At 28.5% G+C, this 20,451-nt stretch overlaps 5 protein-coding genes across 8 annotated transcripts in view; 3 read left to right on the top strand and 2 right to left on the bottom strand.

The window, feature by feature from the left end:
- Nucleotides 1-781: 781 nt before the first annotated feature.
- Nucleotides 782-1,789, top strand: LOC129910273 (brain protein I3). 2 transcript variants are annotated; one of them, XM_055987595.1, is made up of 3 exons: nucleotides 782-924; nucleotides 974-1,084; nucleotides 1,145-1,789. In XM_055987595.1, exons 2-3 carry the CDS (start codon nucleotides 1,003-1,005, stop codon nucleotides 1,441-1,443), a joined length of 381 nt encoding a protein of 126 aa, XP_055843570.1. In that variant the 5' UTR covers nucleotides 782-924; nucleotides 974-1,002; the 3' UTR covers nucleotides 1,444-1,789. The 2 variants fall into 2 exon arrangements, with proteins under 2 accessions (XP_055843570.1, XP_055843569.1); XM_055987594.1 differs by having other exon boundaries at nucleotides 787-924; nucleotides 985-1,084; nucleotides 1,145-1,785.
- Nucleotides 1,790-3,882: 2,093 nt separating this feature from the next.
- On the top strand, nucleotides 3,883-4,717 carry LOC129910505 (NADH dehydrogenase [ubiquinone] 1 alpha subcomplex subunit 5). Its single transcript, XM_055987909.1, has 3 exons — nucleotides 3,883-4,044; nucleotides 4,221-4,382; nucleotides 4,444-4,717. The coding sequence occupies exons 1-3, from the start codon at nucleotides 4,024-4,026 to the stop codon at nucleotides 4,633-4,635; spliced, it is 375 nt and encodes a 124-aa protein (XP_055843884.1). The 5' UTR covers nucleotides 3,883-4,023; the 3' UTR covers nucleotides 4,636-4,717.
- Nucleotides 4,718-4,783: 66 nt separating this feature from the next.
- LOC129910507 (uncharacterized) lies at nucleotides 4,784-5,464 on the top strand. Its single transcript, XM_055987910.1, has 2 exons — nucleotides 4,784-5,086; nucleotides 5,201-5,464. Exons 1-2 carry the CDS (start codon nucleotides 4,843-4,845, stop codon nucleotides 5,239-5,241), a joined length of 285 nt encoding a protein of 94 aa, XP_055843885.1. The 5' UTR covers nucleotides 4,784-4,842; the 3' UTR covers nucleotides 5,242-5,464.
- Nucleotides 5,465-6,092: 628 nt separating this feature from the next.
- LOC129910504 (uncharacterized) lies at nucleotides 6,093-12,451 on the bottom strand. The gene is made up of 3 exons (XM_055987908.1): nucleotides 12,374-12,451; nucleotides 11,538-12,320; nucleotides 6,093-6,895 (listed from the first exon to the last, which is right to left on the bottom strand). The coding sequence occupies exons 2-3, from the start codon at nucleotides 12,138-12,140 to the stop codon at nucleotides 6,332-6,334; spliced, it is 1,167 nt and encodes a 388-aa protein (XP_055843883.1). The 5' UTR covers nucleotides 12,141-12,320; nucleotides 12,374-12,451; the 3' UTR covers nucleotides 6,093-6,331.
- A 2,487-nt stretch (nucleotides 12,452-14,938) lies between these two features.
- LOC129912632 (transcription factor dcp-66) overlaps nucleotides 14,939-20,451 on the bottom strand; it is a 59,586-nt gene continuing 54,073 nt past the window's right edge. For all 3 annotated transcript variants that reach the window (XM_055990962.1, XM_055990963.1, XM_055990965.1), the window contains exon 11: nucleotides 14,939-19,670. In XM_055990962.1, coding sequence (XP_055846937.1) covers nucleotides 19,513-19,670 — 158 coding nt within the window. In that variant the 3' untranslated portion in view covers nucleotides 14,939-19,512. The remainder of the gene's footprint in view (nucleotides 19,671-20,451) is intronic.

Here is a 20,451-nt window from a genome sequence, read left to right as displayed (position 1 = left end):
AGTATATGTACAGTGGTGCCAAATGTTTGCATGGATTTCAAAAATCCCGATGTCGTTTTTTTGCACAAAATCTATATAGATAAACAAAAAACACACCTAATTTCGCAAATTCTCTCTTTTCGAATGTCAAATTAATTTATTTACAAATTAAGAAAATAATTAAAAAGTTCAACATAAAAAACGATGCAAATGGTCTTGTATCGTTGTAAAAGTGCAAAAGTAGGTGTGTTTTTTATTACAACCGGTCTTAACTGGAAAAAAAAAAAACACAGTCTGGGCTAAGCAATTTACATGTTAAATACAACAACACCTTAGCCCCTTGTTGTTTAGCCCGGAGATTTCTTTGGGCTTAACTTTTTGAACAGTTTTAATTCTGTGCTACCAAACTAATTTTTTATAAATTGTTTAGAATTTGTTTACAAACGTGAAAACTGACGTTTGGAAGGACAAAATGTATTTAAATAGTTTTGCTAGCGTACATTTTTATATCTGTTTGTAAAATATACAAGAAAAATAAAAGAAAAAGACGAAAGCGAAAAATATGACAACTCTAAATTTTTGTTGTGTCTGCTGTTTTCGGAACATTCAATATACAGTGCTGCCAAGATTTCAGGTTAAGCCCCGAGTCGTTTTTTTTTGTCCAGTTAAGACTGGTGGTAATAAAAAACACACCTAATACAAAACTATCCGGATAGTTTAAGATACTTACGTGAACGCACCCATTATTTGAAATAAATTTCAATTTTTTTTTGCTGAATGCTTTCATTTATCAGCTGTCTTGCAGCCATGCGCTCATGCAGTTTTATGCTTGTCAAAATCAAAATAAAAAATAAAGATAAGAGAAACATGAAATAAAAAAATTCAGTAGAAAACAATAAAGTGCAAACAAGAAGAACAAAAGTGATCAAGAAGTGACTCATTTTGGTAATTATAATTAAAGAAAAAAACATTATTTACTGATAAAATAAAATAGATTGCATTTAGACTTTTTCCACAAAAAATATGTCAAAACAAATGAGCGACAATCCGCCCACCTATACGGAGGTTATTAATTCCCCAGTATCATCTAATCCCCCTCAGATTGGTAAGTAACAAATTTGTATTCCATAATTTTGTGACTAATTAATTTTGTCACTTTTTTAAGGCATAGTATATCCACCAAATGCAACGCAATACCAACAACAATCATTCCAACCAACCGCTCCACCACCAATTGGCTATGTTCCATCTTACGGAGCAATTGGGTCAACTCCGACGGTGACTGTAGCGGTACCGCCACAAATTGTTGTTATCGGAGGATGTCCAAGTTGTCGCATTGGTTATTTAGAAGATTCGTATTCTTGTTTGGGATTGTTTTGTGCGATATTTTTCTTTCCAGTTGGCATTTTGTGTTGTTTGGCAATGAAGAACAAAAGATGCTCGAATTGTGGAACAGAGTTTTGAATTATAATTTTCTCCACACTTGTTTTTTAAAGTGGAACAAATTTATTATTTTCTCTTTTTTTTTGTCTATGTTGAACGCATATATTTTTTTTTTGTTTTGAGTCTTTATATTTTGTTAACATTGTAATGTAATTTTTTTTTCTTTATTGTTGTGTACACCTATGTTATTATTGATGAAATTCACTTCAGCATACCTATTTTTAGATAATTGGAATTATTCCCAATTTATATGTTTTGAAACAAAAAAAAAATGAACCAAGTTAACACAAAGAAATGAACCAAATTGTTCCTTTCTATGATTAAAATTGAAATGTAGATATATTGGTATCGAATACGTAGTTTTTTTTTTGTTTTTCTTTTTGTAAAAATATACAATTAAAAAGTAGCTATGTACCTCTAAATGATGAGTTTTGTTTTTATTTATTTGTATGGTTTATCAGTGGAACTATTGTCTAATATGATGTAAAACGCATGACTTCGTCACACAAACGATGAACTTGCTCTTTAGGCCTGATGTACAAATGTTTGTCAGCCTTGGTTCAAGAATTTAACACTACGATTTCGGCGGACTAGCTGTGAATCAACTTTGGTTGAAGCATGAATTTAGCTATTTTAACATATATGGATCTTAAACCAGTTCTAAAGATCAACTTTACCACTTTAATAAAAAATTAACAACTGGCCCTTACAGCTCAAGCTGCTTATTTTTACAAAACTTTTAACATACCTACATACTTTGGTAAGAGTACCTATATGAAAAAAAATGTTTTTAAATAAATTCGTTATCAAAGGAAAAAAAAGCTTTGAGTTCCAGATTTTTTTATTTTTAAATTTAGGTATTTTAAGAAATTAAAAGTCGTTGGAAGCCTTTAAAAAAAATTAATTTTTTATAAATAATTTGTTAAAATTTTTTTTCTTCATAAAGTTTGTAGCAATTTTCAATCCACACCTAAAACCAAAATTTGAAAACAAAATAAATTGTTTTAAAACGAATACTTGATAGAGTACAACAACTTTGGGGCCGAGATTTGATAACTGGTTTTTTGTAGAGAGGTTCAACAACATTTTACTCCGGATTGCGTGACCCACTTTTTTCCCTCAAGTATGCATTATAATTGATATAATTAAAAAAAAAAACGCTACAGCCAATATTTTTAGGTGATTTTTCAGAGGGGAATAAATCAAAATATTGCTGAAGGACCAAAATTGCCATGTAACTACCATAGAAAAACTTATTTTTTCTCAAAACGATTATTTAGCTCAAATATATTAGAGTACAAAATTTGTTGGCTCTCAGCTTCAATTTCATCGATTTTCTCAGGATAAAACGACCGAAAACATTAAACTAAATGCTGAGCGAAGCAAACTTCAATTATTTTTTTTAAGTGGTTTGATAAAAAAAAAAATAAAAAAATTCAAATTTGATTCCCAAGACAGACAGTCGTCTTCTTCAGGTAAACAATAAGAAAAAAATTAATGAAGTTTTATATACATAATGGTAGATGAGCACTCAGGTGTATTTCATGAATAAATGTTGAATTAAATAATTTCTCCAAAAGGAGATACTTGAGCCCAAAGGAACTCAGCTTTTAACACATATGTGAGTTTTCTCTGTGAAGCCTAGTACGCAGCTGAAGTGAAATTAAATTTGTTTTGTTTTTAGCCTGGTACGCTGTTCGAGCTAAATTTTAGCCGAGATAAAATTCCCATACATAAGTTATCGATAATTTGCATGGGATCCATTTTAGCTCAGATAAAATTTTTCGATAATTTGTATGGGAGCTAAAATTTAGAGCGAGCTGCGTACTAGGCTTTTGCTTTTAAACTTATTTTCTGATGTTTTTTCTTGATTATTTTGATTTGTATTTTTATTATTTTTACTTTGCTATAAGACCCGATGGTATTTTTTCGTTAACATGTCCGCTGTTGACTTTGGAGACTTCAAAATTTTTCGTTTTGCTTCAGCTGCGTACTATTATAAGCCTGGTACGCTGCTCGCGCTAAATTTTAGCCGAGATAGAATTCCCATAAAAGTTATCGATAACTTGTATGGGATCCATTTTATCTCGGCTAAAAATTTTCGATAATTTGTATGGGAGCTAAAATTTAGCGCGAGCAGCTTACCAGGCTATAGGCTTGAAGCCTATAGGCCTATAGGCGTACTATAGTACGCAGCTGAAGCGAAACGAAAAACTTTGAAGTCTCCAAAATCAACAGCGAACATGTTAAAGAAAAAATAAAGAAAAAACATCAGAAAATAAGTTTTAGAGGAAAAACAAAACAATTTTAATTTCGTTCAAAATTTCGCTATCGAAATTTTGGATGGAAAATTTAGTTTCCCTTCAGCTGCGTACTAGGCTTAAATAAATACATTCAAAATTAAAACTGACAAGATCACCCTGTTTCATATATTCTCAAAAACTACTTGGCATCACTTTCGTTGGTGTCAATTTTGACAATTCTGAAAACGTCACTTTGACTACAAATACAAAAACCCAGTCTAGGAAAAAAGAGAATTCCATTCTTTTTTCAAAGATAAATTGAATTTAGAAAAACATTTTGTTTAGTTAAATAAGCACAATGTCAAAGGCTTTAAAAGCGGTAAGTTTAAAACTATATACTTAAGTATATTTTCTTCTGTCCATAAGCAAAATCATCCCAACGACTGATTTGTGTTCCCCTCGAAGTCTGTTGTTGTTATGTCATACCCTAGTTAACCTTAACTAGGAAAGAAATCCAATTGCTAATTTATAAAATCCTTTAATATATAATTCCAGTCAACTGGTCTTACTGGATTGGCTGTTTGCCAAAATCCTCATCATGTACTTTCTGTGTTGTATGGCAAAATTCAAAGAGCCTTGACAAAAATGCCATCGGACGCTGCTTACCGCAAGTACACTGAAAAAATTGTCACCGAACGTGCTAATTTGGTTAATTCTGTAAGTCAACAAAAATTCTATGAATTGATCATTTTAAGTTTTGACAAAATCCTTATTATAGACAAAAGACATCGCAGCTTTAGAAAAAGCTATTGGCAGTGGACAAGTTGAAGAATTGATTGTTCAAGCTGAAAATGAATTGATTCTTGCTCGTAAAATGCTCGGTTGGAAGCCATGGGAATCACTCATGAAGCCAGCACCCGAGAAACAATGGGATTGGCCACCAGCTCAAATTAAGGAGCCTCAATTGTAAATAGTTTAATATAAAAATAAAATTTGTTTCTCTCCTCTCCATCATTCTTTGAAATAGAATAAAAAGCTCTCAAATAGCGCAATTTTTGTTGTTTTTGTTTCGAATCTTCTTCAAGTTTTTTTTGTTTATCTGCTGTTTATAGTCACACGCCATAAACTCATTTCAGTTTGAATTTAATCTTTGGAAAGTATACAAATACACTTTGAAATGCTGTCGAATAGAGGAATTTATTTATTCTTGCTCATCTTTTCGATTTCACTTGCTATCGCATTGGGTCATTCTCTAACTCGTCATAAGCGACAATTTGATTTCACTATCACCGCCGAACATGATGATGATAATACAGAGCTTGTTGCAGAAGCTGTAGCCAAATTATGGAAGAGTAAAGATAGAAATACCCAAGTTGATGGCACCGCTAGGGTTATTCATCGTTCTGGATCAATGTCTTCGGGTAATACAAAATTTTCGGGATCAATTCATGTGCATCGTGAATATCGAAAGAAATAATCCATTGACGTCTCTATCCTGTTTTTTTCTTTAATTTTTTAATTGTGGAAATGCGCAGGATCGGATTATAGAGTTGGTTTGCAGGTGGTGTTTACATAGAAATAAGTACAAGTGCATTCTGATAGCGAGATAAGATGAAATAAACTAAGTAAAGCTGATCGACTTGAAGGCGAATGGCTCATTGAAAATCCCATGGCAAAAAAAAATTGTTGATAAACTTTTAACCTTTTGTTTTGTGTTTGATTAATGTGTAACAAAAAAAAATTAATAAAAGCTTAAAATGTGTGTAAAAATAATACAAAAAATTATTTGTTAAAACTGTTGATCTTTGTTTGTTTTTACATCCTAAGAAAATGCATTAAAAGTATGTATTTGTTTTTTGTCAACCTTCATAATGAGGCTCACTGGATTTCTTATATCCATTTTGGTTGTAACGTTTTGGGAAAGTAATAATTATATTGTTGTAAACTAAAGAGGCAAACGGCAGGAATACTACGCAGCTACATCATAGACTTGAATCAGTCATGCGTTATATATTTTTTTAAATTTTGTTTTGAAATGTTTCAAAGAAACGTAAATATACTTTTGCACGTACTTTTCACTTTTCAAGTCATTCTCATCTCGAATTCAATTCGTATCATAGATTTGATACGAAACCCAAACCATAAAAAACAAAAATTATTTTGCCTTAAAAAATTCAGTTGGTAAAAGAACTTTTTGAAATCGAAGAAATGCAAATATATGACCAATAAACTGTATTCAAATTCTAGTCAAAATCTAAGGACTTTTTAATATTATTTAGTTACCTATTCCTTAATATTTATGCAGCTCGAGCTCCTTAGTCATCATTTTACTTCACATTGACATTCGATTCATTCAACAGGCAAAACAACACATGATAATAGTAACAAAAAAATAACACATTGTTTAATATGAATTAAAATTTCGAAGACCAGGATTTTTTTCTTTTTTTATTATATAGGTATAATAATATTTAAAATAAAACTTTTTATACTTAGTTAAATTATTTATAATAATTATTTATAAATGGAAAACAAATTAATATTAAAATAAAATACCTCTAAAAGGCAAACTAAATGCACTATATAAAATAAAATGTCGAATTTTTTTTAATGATAAACTTAAGAAGTCATTATTCTTATTTTTTTTTAATAAAATTTCTTATTAATTAATAATCACGATCGTCATTCTCATTTGCCAATAATCTGCGTGCTCGTTTCGCTGACTTATTTTTACTACTACTCGTATTTCCATTATTCAGTCTCAACATACTTATCAAACGTCGATTAACTAATGTCTGCACTTCGTGCATCATCTCCAATGCATCTACTTGATTGTGTTGGAATAATTCTTTAGCTTGGAATGCAATATTTCTACCAAAACTATTGAAAACATCATCGTTTTCAGGTACTGTATCTAAGTTTGGAATGTATTGTGTTTTGTTCCCGACAAATGAGTTGGTAGTTTCTTCATTATTGAGTTCATCAGGAGTGCCAAAGGAGGGTTCATCTTTTATGCTAACCATACTAATCTGACAAACAGGTTCCAGTTCAAGTTCGGGTGTGTCATTCATATCAGTTGGATCACAGAAATCTGTACTTTGATTTGGCAGATGATGAGGATCCTCTTGTGGCGGATTACTACTTTCCACATAAGACAAGTAGGAATTCGCAAAGGAATTATTGGATTCCAAACTCTGTTCCGATAAAGCCACCGGTTGACTTGATTTTTTCTGGAAAAATGGTTTCAAAAGTAAGTAAAAAAAGCAACAAAATTTCGTCGCCCGAGAATTGTTTTGTCGTAAACGCCAATTTTGGAATTTTTGTAAATCGCATTTTAAGGTTTGCGTTACTATAAAAAAAAAACTGACCGATGGAATTTCATAAATTTTTAATAGAATATTTTGTGGCATATCATAATAATTATTTACAATAAGTTTTCAATTAAATAGTGCAATATACATGTTTATTTGTTAAATAAAAATAAAAATTAAAAACAAATTTGACAATTGATAAAAATGTAATTTGACGTAGATGTTGGCAAAAAACCAAACGAAACGTCGGGAAAATTAATGGATTAGTTTTTGAATTGCTTTAAAAATTCACAGATCATAAAAGCCCAGATTAAAAATGCTCAGTAATTTTTTTCTTTTGTTTTTTGTAACTTTTTTCATAAAAGTGTATATTACAGCAATGGTTAGATAGGATACAGACTTTTTTACCTTAACTTACTTTTATTTTGTATGATTATATTTTTTGATTATAATATCACCAAAAAAATAAAATTTGAATCTAAATATACCCCAAAACAAGCGCTCCCGGAATGACGGTTAATTTATGTACGCTACTTATAAATGAAACTAAAACTAACTTATAAAATACATTTAATAATTTTTCCATAAAAATAGATGTCGAATGATAAATCTGCATATATATCTACGAGTAATATCAACTTTAAAAACACAATTTAATTTTTTTGTAAGAGATGTACAAATTTATAAAGAGTATTGTGTATAAGTACGGTGACCATATTTCTAGGAGTGAAACCCGGGACAAAAAAAAAATAGTTGGATCGTTTTGAAAACATTGGTTTTTCCAAAAAAAAAAAAAAATTATAAAATGAGTTTTCAAGATTTCTCTTATGGGAAACTTTTCGGTGGAAATCATTTAAGTCGTCTAAGAGGAAGTCAGAAAACGGTTTGTACTGTTGCTGTAAAAACTGTTACAGTACAGTATAACTTCGAAAACATATTAAATATTGAATATTTAATTAAATTTTCAACAGGTATGTCCTTAAAAGTTTTGAAATTTAGCTGGGTTTCTTTCTTCTTTCATATGCTGTTCATTATTCGCAACAACTTTGTCTGGTGTAGCTTTTCAACCTGAAAAACACAAGCTGGAACTAAATAATTGAAAAAAAAAACTAAAACTAATGCTTCTATTCGAAAAATTAGAAAACTTTTATGTTCCAACCTTGCTTTCCGTAGGTACAAAGTATTTAAAATTTTGAAAACAAAAATCAGAGAATGTGGAAATACGGGACAATTACGGGACAAATTACAAAAACGGGACACTTACACGTCTCGGGACAGTTTTTATAATCTGCCCTCACTAAAGGGGTTTTGGGTACCCTTAATATGTATTATGTTGGTTTTATTATTTTATTTTGTTTAAATTAAAAAAAATGCCTGGACATCAAATTTTCCACCTTCAAGATTTTGACCCATAAGCTTTTTAAACTAACCATATCCGCTCTATTTTGGAGCGTTCTGAATTAAAAAAAAAAAAAAACAAAAATAAAAAATTAAACAAAAAAGTCTCCAAAACAAAGCCGCTTAACCAGCTTATATCTTGAGTTCTATTGATCGCATCTTCAAGATTGATGTCTTAAGGCTTAGGGGAAATGTCAAAGCAACAGGGTTTATATTCAAAATGTGAATTTGTGTTAATTTAGCCTACTCATAATAATTGGAAAACTCGTGATTTTTAACCTCCCGAAAACCATATTATAAGGGTGCGATTTAAAGCTGCCAGACTTTTGAATTCGTTTTTAGAAGGCATAATGCTATAAAACTGAAAACTCACATTTTAATTATCACTCCACTGCAGTGCTGGGGGATCCAGGGAAAATTCCCTTTTGTGGGAATATTGACATCAAAAGGGAAAAAGGGAAAACCGCCTGGTTTTGTGGGAATTTCTTTTTAAACCGAAAAAATAATATTTTCACAATGTTTTAATAATTTTTTGAAAAATAAAAGTGTGAACATATAATTCTTATGTAACTGCTTTAAATGAAATAAAAAAAGGTCTTCTTTTAAGAATAATTTAAACGTAACAGAATAAATTGTAAAAACTTAACAACTTCTATGGCAATATTTTGAATGACGATCACTTCCGTCATTCTTTAATGAGATCGTTTAATAGCGTTTTCGTTTGGTCGTCCGGGACTCTCCGGAATTCCTCCGAACGATTCTGAAACTGATCGTTTGGCACTCAATGACAGTTCTAATTCTGAAAAGAAGAGAAAATCTATTCCGAATTTTGAGGCAGAATCAAAACGAGAATCACTCACACATGTTCCCACTTAAGACGTCAAATTAATGAAATGTTATTTTTTGTTGTTCATTTCTGAATATTGAGATTTTTTTCTATGCCAAACTTTAAATTATATTAAAATAAAGTACAGAAAACAAAAAAATAGATAAATTTTTATTGAATAATAACAAATAAACAAAACAAAACTTTCATCAGGCGTTCGCATTATTTTCCGTTTCACAAATACAAAGAAACCCAAACTTCAGAATCAAAAAAAAGTATCCAAGTCTGTTCGTTTGGAATCCCGGATTGGACAGTCCCGGACCGTTCTAAGAATTACCAAACGAAAACGCTATAACAAAAGATTCTTGCCTTTTATATTGAAGAGTATTGCACTATAATTTTTACTTTTAAAGATATCGACTTGGTCAGTACAAATTTAAACAAATATTATGTTTGCATTGCCTCTGTCCCACTTTAACGCAGAGGCTGAAATAATTTTCAATTTGCGTCTTCATATAAGTTTTGGCCAGTAAATATATCAAATATCTGTTTATTATGAAGTGAGTGATCACTACTACAAATTATTTATTTACGATATACACGCTATTTTAAATCACACAAGTACAGTACGTATGTAAATACAAAAATGAAATAGTTTGAGGGAAAAAAAGGGAATTCGGGGGACTGATTAAAGGGAATTCTTTCAAAAATGCCCCCTAGCACTGCTCCACTCCTCTACACTGCTCTTAGACTAATACTAATTATCTCAATAAAGGTAGAGGATAGGAAAAATCTGATAAAATAATTGAAAAGAAAACATTCTAAAACCTATTGCTACATATTACATATTATATCTAAAAAAGTGTAGGGTAAGGCGAGGAGGTCTCGACATGTAGGAGGTTTCATCAAACTCAAATTTCTCCCTTCCTTTAAATTTGATTGAAACGATTACGTCCTATTTTTAACGTCTCGAAGTATACCATTTTATTTTCCTTTATTCTGTTCAATTACTATAATTGCGCAACAAATTATTTCGTATTTTGTTTTTTTGTGAAGTACAGATGTAATTTTTCTTGGTGAGTTCTTAAGCGATACTTTTTGTTGTTTTAAGTTTTTGAATGCGATTTGTTGATAAATAAATTAGGTAAATAATAGTGTTCTAAATTGTAATCATTTAACGTTAATATCAATGTGTAAATTTTCTAAATAAATTTATAAATTGTCTTGTGTTGAAGGAGGTTTCGGCATGTTTGGCGTAGGAGGTTTAGTCAAAATGTAGGAACATCCTTATTTTATTCTTATAGTACGTTTTAGCTTTTTTCATATTAAAACCTATATAACCTTTCAGTGAAAATAACAAAAAAATAAAAAAGTAGGTATCCTTATCCTGAGAAGACATTTGATAAGATAGCCATGCTAGAAGCAGCTGCTGGGGTCCCGTAGCAAAACTAAATTTGGGCCCCTTTGCTCTTTATTTTTCTTTGTAAGAAAATGTAAGTTTCCTTTTATTTTTGTTTACCTTAGGTATTCAACATTTTGTACCTTGTATCGGCGAGTTTTTATTTCAATTTAAAGTTTAATAAGTGCACTTCTGGTTCGTTTTACCAATGAAGAAAGATTTAAAACTTTGTGGAGCGTTTTTTTTTTCACCGGAGCCCCTTTTTTACAAAAGCTTGAATATTTTAAAAAACGTTAAAATGACAAAGCAAATTAAAAAAAGATATTTTTTTTTTTTAATTTCTCAAATGGCTTAAGCTAACTTGAAGCGCACTATTTTAATTTAAAATTGGAACAAAAATTTACTCGTTGGAGGAAAAAAATTATTTTTGCACAGCAAATGAGCATAACTAGCTAGAGTTCTTGAGACTGAATTTTTCTGAATCCTCATTTATTTTTTTTTAGAACCCAATAAACGTTACGGGCACCACCTATTGTGTGGTTAGCCAAAAAGGCCCCTAATTTGAATTTCTTATGTTCCTGGTGATTCGTCGATAAGTAATTTTTCGAACTGACGGAACCTCCTACTTAAAAGTGGGAACCTCCTACAAGGTAGGATGTTTCGTCACTTTTTCTTTATTTACTAATTTACAATAAACTTTCATATGGTTTGTAATTTGTTTATAACATAAAAGTTATGTGGAACCTGGCTATTAACTGGATTTATGTTTCGAATCAGCAAACGGGCCTTACTTACTAAAATTTGTTTTTGAATGAGCTTAAACCTTAATAAAAAGCATTTTATGACACGTTAACGTGTCAAAACCTCCTCGCCCTACCCTACTATTATGTTTACGACAAAACAATTCTTAGGCGACGATGTGTGTATTAAGGACTTACTCTTGAAATTACCGCCACGGGCTGCGTTCCAATAGACTCAGTCTTATTCATCTTCTTTTTAATTGAAACTTTCTTATCAGTTTCATGCAAACTGGGCTCAAATTTGTCAATCTTCTTATTATTATTTGCATATGTTTTTGTTGTGTTTCTCAAATTTGTTTCTGGATTTCTTAAAATAAAACCATTCAACCAATCAACACCAGCTTGTTGCTCAATGTCCCACGTCTTCGGATGTTTTATATCGTGTTCTTTGACAAATTGATAGACCAACTGTCTAGCAGCTTTATAACTTCCACTTGTATCGTATGGCAAATATGTGTAACGATTCAAATAACTCATCAATTCTTTCTCCTGTGTCACAGAGAATATCTCAGCGAGTAATGGAGTTGGAATTGATTCGGTTTCGGATGTTTTGCCTCCTCGTTTAATTAATTCCATCTTTTGTTTCTTTTCAACACGATAAATGATTGTCGTTCGTTTAAGGCCGTATTTCCTGGCCGCAGTCGATGGAGTTTCCAAACCATCACAAATATCTTTAACGGCCGATTGCATACAATCTTCGTTTATCCATCGAGTTGTTTTTCTTCTGTGTTGGCGCGGCATTTTTATTAAAATATTTTTTGTGCTTTTGGGGCGTCAATGATGAATGATGACGACGAATAAGTGACGAAAAAAGCACTAAGCACGTAATTCGACAACTTTTAATTTGGATTTATTGAGCTTGTTTTTGGAGAATTTAATTTGTGCAAATTATTTCAACATATTGCTAGGCTTTAGTTTGATCTAAAAATATTATTAAAAATAATAAAATAAAATCATTTAAATAAATTATTTACAAAACAAATTGATTCTATTTTTTTGCAATTATAAAAAGCAGACGAAAAAGATATACTTTTGATAAGTGTCAAAATTTAATTATTTCTATTTGTTTGACGAACTGTCAAATTGAAATGGTCTTGTGTGTTGTGGTCAATTCACAATAGGGAATTTTGTTTTTGCAAATGAAATTTTTAAATTGTGCTATTTGCAACTTGATGGAAATAATATTTAAAGTATTTTTTGTAAAAACTTTATATTTTATTGAACAAATTATTATATTTATTAGTTAAATACCTAAAGCATTTGTTGCTCTAGTAAATAACATTAAAGATTATGTTATAGATATTGATAAATTGAGCAATGTGTAAAAGAAACACTACCTTACCAGCAGTTGCAAACAACAATTGAACGAAAATAAACAGGAACTTCACTGCACGGCTCAACATTTTATAATTGTTGTAATTAAATTCGTTTTTAAATATTTTTCTGTAAAAATTCATCAGAATTATTGAAATTAAAGTAAACACTAGTACAGTGTTGTTGAAAAAAAAAAAAAATTATATGACTAATGAACAAGCTCAGTTTTAGAATTTAATAGTTAAAATATAAAACTGATCTGAAAAAAGTATCTTTTTTCTCCTTCAGATAAATTCTTTTGAAATAATGAAAAATTTGCCTTTTCTGAATTTAAATCGGGGTCGAATCATGGTACACGATTACGATCACACGTTAACGTTTTGACTATTGCTGTCTCTATTTTTAATCAGTAGAAAAAGAAAGGGGCACATAGCGACCATACTTTTACGAATGTAGCTGTATTTCGGCCCCAGGTCCCCTGTTCTGTAACTATATCACTGGCGATAAACGGTTTTCAAGGTCTCCAAAATCTATTTTTTTTTTTTTTCATATAAAAAGCAAAATTTCTTTCAAATTCAGATAAGATGGATTTTAAAGTCATTTAAATATTTTATCGCCAGTGATAAAAGTTAAGAACATCGGGCACCGGTTTCAGAAAAATTCTACACTCAGAGAAAAAATAACTATTTTAATATTTAAAACCGGGATAACTATCTTAAATAGTCTTGATTATTTACCTAAATACATAGTCACATATAACTATTTTAATAGTTAGTTTGGAAAAAAACGAGTACTTTGAAACACTATTAAAATAGTCACAAATAAGCATTTTTTTAAACTATTTTAATAGTTATCCCGATATAACTTATTTTTGATTTTAATATGAGTAGGTACTTAGTAGAAAAACTAGCAGAAATATCGAAATTCTGCGTGCTGTTATAAGTTAATTCCATTTGAACAAAAAGAGCTTATTTAGAAAATATGTAAAATATCAAAAAAAGTCAAAGATCAATTTGAATAAAACAGTTTTATTTTTCTACTTAGAGATATCAAAGTGATGAAGCATTCGATATACGCTTCCGTGCAAAGCTTCAGATTTTTTTGTCCATGAACAAAAATAGGTATACATTTCTTATGATTTTTGATGTTCTTAATTCGAATCCATTCCATAAAGTCGGAAAAATTTCATCACGTCAGGTTTTTGAGATACATATAAGGGCTAGAACATCACAAAAACAATTTTTTTAGAAAATCTCTTACAAACTAGTAATTATCAACTAGTAATTATCAACTAAAATTTAAGATATTTCGGTGAAGAAAAGATATATTGAGAATATTGAAACTCAATTTAGAAAAAAGTGCTTTAAAAACGATTCTAACGATTTTTAATTTTTTCTGAAAATTCTTTCACGGAGAAAAAGACCATCTAGGACTAAGCGGATCTCTGCATGGTTCTTTGCCAAAATGAATATCGTCTTAAATAAAGCGGAAATCCAGTTAATTTAAGTTGAAAATCTTCTTATTATTATACAAATAAGAAGATATGTATTTTCAATTACCTATGTGGGTTTCCGCTTAATTTAATACCGCTGTTCTGATTTCCATTCGAACTCTATTTTCTCCCGTTTTCCAATTTTAGCTGCTCCGAATTCCGTATCCGAAAACATTTTGCGAATTCATAGGTGTTTCGAAAAAGATCGGATCTACAATCCGACAAAATTTTGAAAATGAGAAATGACTGTGCATTTTTTCTTGCCTTAAATACTTACAAAAAGGTCCTAGAAAATAATCTTATAGCAATAAATAAAACAATGTAGTTACAACTACATGAATTAAATTAAAAATTGTTTAATTATTTTTCTTTTTAAATATCCATTCACTTCATTTTTTGTTTTATTTTGTTTTTTTGTTTTATTAATTTACGTTGACGATGCACAATAACATCTACATTTAATTTAAAATAGCACACAGAGATGTTTTTAGTTGTTTTACTATTTGATTTATGTTTTTTTTTTTTAATATTTATTGTTATAGTTAAACATTAATATAAATTTAATGCTGATACTAATAACTCTATTTGTGTATTTAATGAGAGATCTTAAAACTTATAAAATGCAATTATGTTTAACATAAATTGTTCTATTTATCATATATAAATTAAAAATCATAAATGAATAACAGAACTTATACAATAATATAAATGACAAATTGTTATTTAATTATTATTCTTTCTTTTTTTTTAAGTTATTGCAAACAGTTTCAATTTCTAGTTATTTTTTTATCTTTTTTTTTGCCTAAATTACATGATCACAAAATTTTCCATCGTTTCCGCAGATTGATTCTTTTCTTTCTTACTTTTTTTTACTCAACCAACATTCCTGAATTTTAATTTTAATATTTAATTTTATATCCAAAAATATGTTTCCGTTATAGGGCCTAAAAATTTTAAATTAAAATATATGCATGTTAATTTTTGTTTTAATTTTTCTTACAATTTTAGTTTAAGGTTTGAAACAAAAAATTAAAAATATATTTTGCGACTTGATTTTGTTTGTTGTTTTTTTTTTTTGGTTTTTAATTTTGTTTCAAAATATTCGTCTCAGTCAAAATACAAAATAGTTTTATTTACATTTCGATGCTTTTTCGTTTTATTTTAATTTATTTTTTTGTTTGTTTTGTTTTGCTCTTTTTTGTATAAATTTTGTATTTCTTAATTTATGAAATAAGCTTCTAATTTAAGAATTTACATTTAAACTTATTTTAAATAATTTAATTAAAATTAAGAATTTTTTTTTTTCATTTAGTTTTGAATTTCGGCATATTTTGAATTTAATATGCGGCTTAATGAATTACGATATTACTTAGGTGCTACGTGGTGATTTTTTTTGTTTTAAATATGTTCTAAATTCTAAAAAGTTTTTAGTATTTTATATTTTTTGTATTTATTTTTTTTTTTTTTTGAAACATGTGTAATTCATGTACATTTTATGTGATTGATTAATTTTTAGGTATGACGAACTTAAGTTTTTGTTTTTATATTATTAACATGACAACTATTGCGTGGTGAAAGAAATTCAATATTACACAAAATTTGTGGAAATTTTTAATTTATAATTTGCAATTAAAGATTCGTTTAAATATTTCTTACAGAACAGTATCTATAAATTAATGCAATAAAATGCACGACTGAGTTTTGGGTTTTTGAAATCAAATTGTAGTTGTAAAAGTTTAAATTGTAGGTACACAAATTTCAAAATAAAAAAAGGAAAATTGATTTTCTTTTTAATTCATTTGAATGAGCTGAAAATTTTCATTTCAAGTTTAAAATTTAGGGGGGTAATTTTCTTATTTGTCTTACCCCAGGCTTTTAGCCGAATTGACCCCCAAAGAATATGACTGTGATTTCATGAGAATGCTTCTTTTTTTATGCCTTGTTCGAAAGGATACAAAATTCCATGAGAAATAAATATTTCCAGTGAAATGAAATTCACCTGGAGATTCCCGATGTGGACTAGTGTTCTGAAACCACTTTAAATATGTATTTTTATGTGGAAATCTTTAAATTTTTTTTATCACAAATTTGACCAAATTGTGAAATCTTTTCATTCGAAATTTTTTCTTTTATCGCGGAATCTTTAAAGCTATTCATTCGTTTTGGAAATTAACCATCTAAATTTTTAACCGAAATTTTTCTGCTGCACGGATTTTTTAAATAATTTAGCCCTAACGTGAGGTTCATGTGAACATTTTTTCACCCGAAAGTGAACAACTTTTCATCCGTAACTCACAATTCGTGAAAAGTGAAATTCAATTTTTCCGGGTGGAATCGTTTTCACGTGAAACTAACAATGTAACTAATTGCTTTAAGTCGAACGTTTAATACTCTTTTCGAAATACATAAGGGACTAAATTGCATAAACGGGAAGTTTTTTTTCAGCTATATATGTCTGATCACTTTCCAACTTGAAAAATAGTTCTTAATTAGGAGTATTTTTTGAGCATAGCTGATTTCACAATCAGCTTTTTCCTGAGTTTCACGTAGAAATTTGTCCTCCCGAAATACTTTTGTTACTTTGAGAAAAAAACAAACTGTTTTTTAATTCAATCAATCATCAATTCCTAGTTCTAGAGCGAGTCGTTTTTTTACCATTTTAGTAAAAGAGATTTCGGTAAGAAGGCTGATAATTTCTTTCCGATTTGAATTCCTTTTTTGTTATTGCAACAATGATCGATAAAGTCCATAAATCAGTTTTGAAAGGTCGAAGCTACGAACGAAAAGTTAAATATGGAATTTCATTTCAATAAACAAAATTGATTACAAATCGATTTGGATCTATTCAGTCGTACTTTCTTTTTTAAATGTCAGTTACTAAAATTATACTAAAAATATAAGCAAAGATAACGATAAGTTTAAAGTTGAATTCTTGATTTAAACGAGAACACTATTATATTAGTCATATTTTGTTGAGTTATGTTTATGAATTTGATTTCCAATTTATTTATGATGGACATAATGATGAAAAACCAGTAAACTAAATTAAAAACTGTTTTATATTTTTGAATATGTAATTCTTTTTCTCATTATTTCTTTTCTTTATCATTCAATCTATTTGCTATGTATTTATAATAATTGACACATTAAACAACGTTCATATTTTTTTTCTTTTGCCATTCATGTATTAGTGTAACTAGTCAATTTAATTAAAAAAAGAAAATATTTCTGCATTTGATTAAAATATCTTTTTTTTTATTTCTGAACATAAATCAAGTTTTTATAAAAAACTTCTCAAGAAAAAAAAAAATAATATGTTCTTATCCTCTGACCGTTTAAATAATAGGGTATCATTTCCTGAAAAGAATAAGCGTTATTTGTATTGCGTGAATCGAATAATTGTTTGCCATCCGTCGGCAAGTATATGGTTATCTTTTTTCTTATAAATCCAAGCATAATCAAGCCAATACAAAATAAAATCAAACAAAAAATTTTAATATTTTTTTTTTTAATATTTATTATTTTAAAACACCGGTATTTCTTATTTACAAGTTTTAAAAAGATCTACTACACTAAAACTAAAATTAGAATAAACGAAAATAATAAAACATATAAAAAAATTTCTTTCCTCAATTTTCTTTTGCCAATGGCATACAATAATTATTATATTTACGTATATATGAAAAACAAAATTTGAAAATAAAGTTAATTTTAATTTTTTCATATATAATTAGTTTAACAAAACAGGCAGTTAACGAAATAAAAAAAAATACATACAATAAAACAAAACTAAGGCATCGATCATCTTTTTTTATATATCCCTGACAACAACAAAACAAACTAAAGTACATTTTTAATAATATTTTGATTTAATTTTTTTTTGTTTGTATTAAATGTTAAGGAGAAAAAAAATGGTGGTATCCATTTTGTTGATTGTAGAAATGTTTTTGTTTTATTTAATTGTTTTATTTTATTTTTAAGGTTTGTAATAATTTGATTGAATATTTTTTTTGTATGTCTTGGGTACTATATTTTCTATGTGAAAAAAATTTCTATTAGGATTTATGTATTTCTTTTTTTGTTGTTGTTGTTGTTTAATCTGGTAGAAATTCATTTTGTTTAAATTAATATATCGCTATTTTAAATTAAAAATAAAATATTTATCTATTGTTAATTAAACGAATTAAAAATTAATTTGTACGATCAAGAAGCAAAACATTTTTATTTTTATTTTATTTTAATTTTTTTTTTTTTGGAAAATTATTTATCGTACTAAGTTTTATTTTTTTTTTATTTTAATAATAAATTGTAATAATTTACATAAAAAGAAATAACAATTACATTGTAATGAAAAAACATAACTAATATTAACTAAGATGTTTGTTTTTTAGTTTATAATTGTTTTTTGTTTTGTAATATAAGCCTGTAAAAATTGCAGTTTTTTTTTTTTATTTTATTGTTTTTGATTTATATTTTTTTGTTTAAAATCTATTTTTTTTTATATCAGTAGTTTTTATTTGTTTTGTCGGGTTATGAGTGTGTTTGTGTGTGTGCTTTTCTTTACGATTTTATTTTTTTGTTTAAATAAATTAAATTTAATTAAAAAAAAAAGAATTAAGGTATACTAATAATAATAATTACAGTGAAAGTTTATTTTCTAAAATTATATGTATTTATAAAATAAGTTTATACTTAGATTTTGCATGTTGCAGCATTTTGTTTCTTTTGTTTTGCTTTTTTTTTGTTTGTTATTTAAAAAAAAAATCAATCAAACAAACAAAAAAAATTGAATTCATTCATACATCAATACATTTACATATAAATATAAAATTCTATCAATATATATATATTTAATATAATAATTACATTACTTAGAAAACTTAATGTTCACTTGCATTTTTTTTTGTTTTTTGTTTTTTTTTTGTGTATTTATAGATATTTTTTTTTTGTTTTGTTTTGCATCTGAATTGAGCTATAACTAACATAATATTAATGTTTCTGATTAATGCAAAATTTAATTTAATCAAGCAAATTGGAAACATAATTTTTTTTTTTTTTTTTTGTGAAATTATAAAAAAGTTTATTATGTTTTTAAATTTAAATAAATTGCTTTTTTGTTGTTTTGTTTGCAATTATTGTTTTTTGTTTTATTATTTTTTGAAAACAGTTTCCCGCTGTATTTCTTGTCCATTTTTTTAAATTTGATTTGGAGGATGTGGGGCATGTTTTATTTTATTTGATTTTATGGATGTTTTATGCTGTATTCTAACTGTCGATTTTTTTTTGTTTTGAACAAACTTGGTATTTTTAAGTCTTCCAGTTATTCTGACGACTATTACTCGGTCCCGGCGCTTGGGGTGGGATCATTTCGAGTAAATACTGTCGTTGCATTTCAGCTGCACGTTGTATATCTGCTAAACTAGGTGCATTCTTACTGGAGGAGACATTTTTCTTGTTATTGAAAGCTGGAAGAATAAAATTCAAAGGATAAAATTAGTAAGAAAGGCAACAATAAATATATTTTAGGACGAAATTAAAATATCATGAAACTATTTGAAGAGGTCACTACAAAATTCCTATAATAAATTATATCATGAAACGTTTTGGAACGGTTGTATGTTGGTTACTGACCAGTATCAACATGGCGTGGTGGCACCTAGTGAAACATAATTTTTGGTTATTCTACCTTCGTAACCGTCGAGTAAGGGTCTAGTCTAATTGGACTTGATTTAGTGAAATGAGAGTGTAGAACGAAAGAAACAATAGATGGCAGATTAAAGGTTGTGCCGTTCTGCCGTCACTTCTACGTCAGAGGGTCAATACGTTGACCGATTTCATTGACCGTGTAATCCTAGTTAAGCACCAAAGAACAGGTAAACTTATTCATTGCAAATTTTCAGTAACTGATTAAAGAAATTATGTGGAGAAGGAGTTAGGGAGTCAATCAATAAACAACCTCGTGGTTCAGCATAGAAGAGTTAAAGCTACAATAGAAAGTTAAATAATACTACTGGTTAAGAGGTGATGATCTCGGTAAGTCTCAAGCACACCAAGTATGGGAGAAAGAAAATTACTCGATGACTGGGACATTTGTTAAAGAAAAAAAGCTAATTCATGTCTTGCAAGAACTACGACTCATATCCAACACGCAGACTTGAGTTAGTCACATCGAGTGAACGACAAATATGCTCAACCTAAGAAAATCGTCGATTTTCATAACCCAGAAACGACAAAGAAGACCACTCC

Source organism: Episyrphus balteatus, chromosome 2 (genome assembly GCF_945859705.1).
Source record: "Episyrphus balteatus chromosome 2, idEpiBalt1.1, whole genome shotgun sequence".
In the NCBI taxonomy this organism is placed as follows: Eukaryota; Metazoa; Arthropoda; class Insecta; order Diptera; family Syrphidae; genus Episyrphus; species Episyrphus balteatus.
The sequence above is the reverse complement of the archived record's forward strand: the minus strand, read 5'-3'. Positions and strand labels throughout refer to the sequence as shown.

Excerpts from the sequence above, each read along its gene's own strand:
- LOC129910504 (XM_055987908.1), bottom strand. The coding sequence starts at position 12,140 with ATGCCGCGCCAACACAGAAGAAAAACAACTCGATGGATAAACGAAGAT. Across the intron at positions 6,896-11,537 it reads CCGTGGCGGTAATTTCAAGA|AAAAAATCAAGTCAACCGGT; the intron begins GTAAGTCCTTAA and ends CCATTTTTCCAG.
- LOC129910505 (XM_055987909.1), top strand. The coding sequence starts at position 4,024 with ATGTCAAAGGCTTTAAAAGCG. Across the intron at positions 4,045-4,220 it reads TGTCAAAGGCTTTAAAAGCG|TCAACTGGTCTTACTGGATT; the intron begins GTAAGTTTAAAA and ends ATATAATTCCAG. Across the intron at positions 4,383-4,443 it reads GTGCTAATTTGGTTAATTCT|ACAAAAGACATCGCAGCTTT; the intron begins GTAAGTCAACAA and ends TCCTTATTATAG.
- LOC129910507 (XM_055987910.1), top strand. The coding sequence starts at position 4,843 with ATGCTGTCGAATAGAGGAATTTATTTATTCTTGCTCATCTTTTCGATT. Across the intron at positions 5,087-5,200 it reads TTCTGGATCAATGTCTTCGG|GATCGGATTATAGAGTTGGT; the intron begins GTAATACAAAAT and ends GGAAATGCGCAG.
- LOC129910273 (XM_055987595.1), top strand. The coding sequence starts at position 1,003 with ATGTCAAAACAAATGAGCGACAATCCGCCCACCTATACGGAGGTTATT. Across the intron at positions 1,085-1,144 it reads ATCTAATCCCCCTCAGATTG|GCATAGTATATCCACCAAAT; the intron begins GTAAGTAACAAA and ends CACTTTTTTAAG.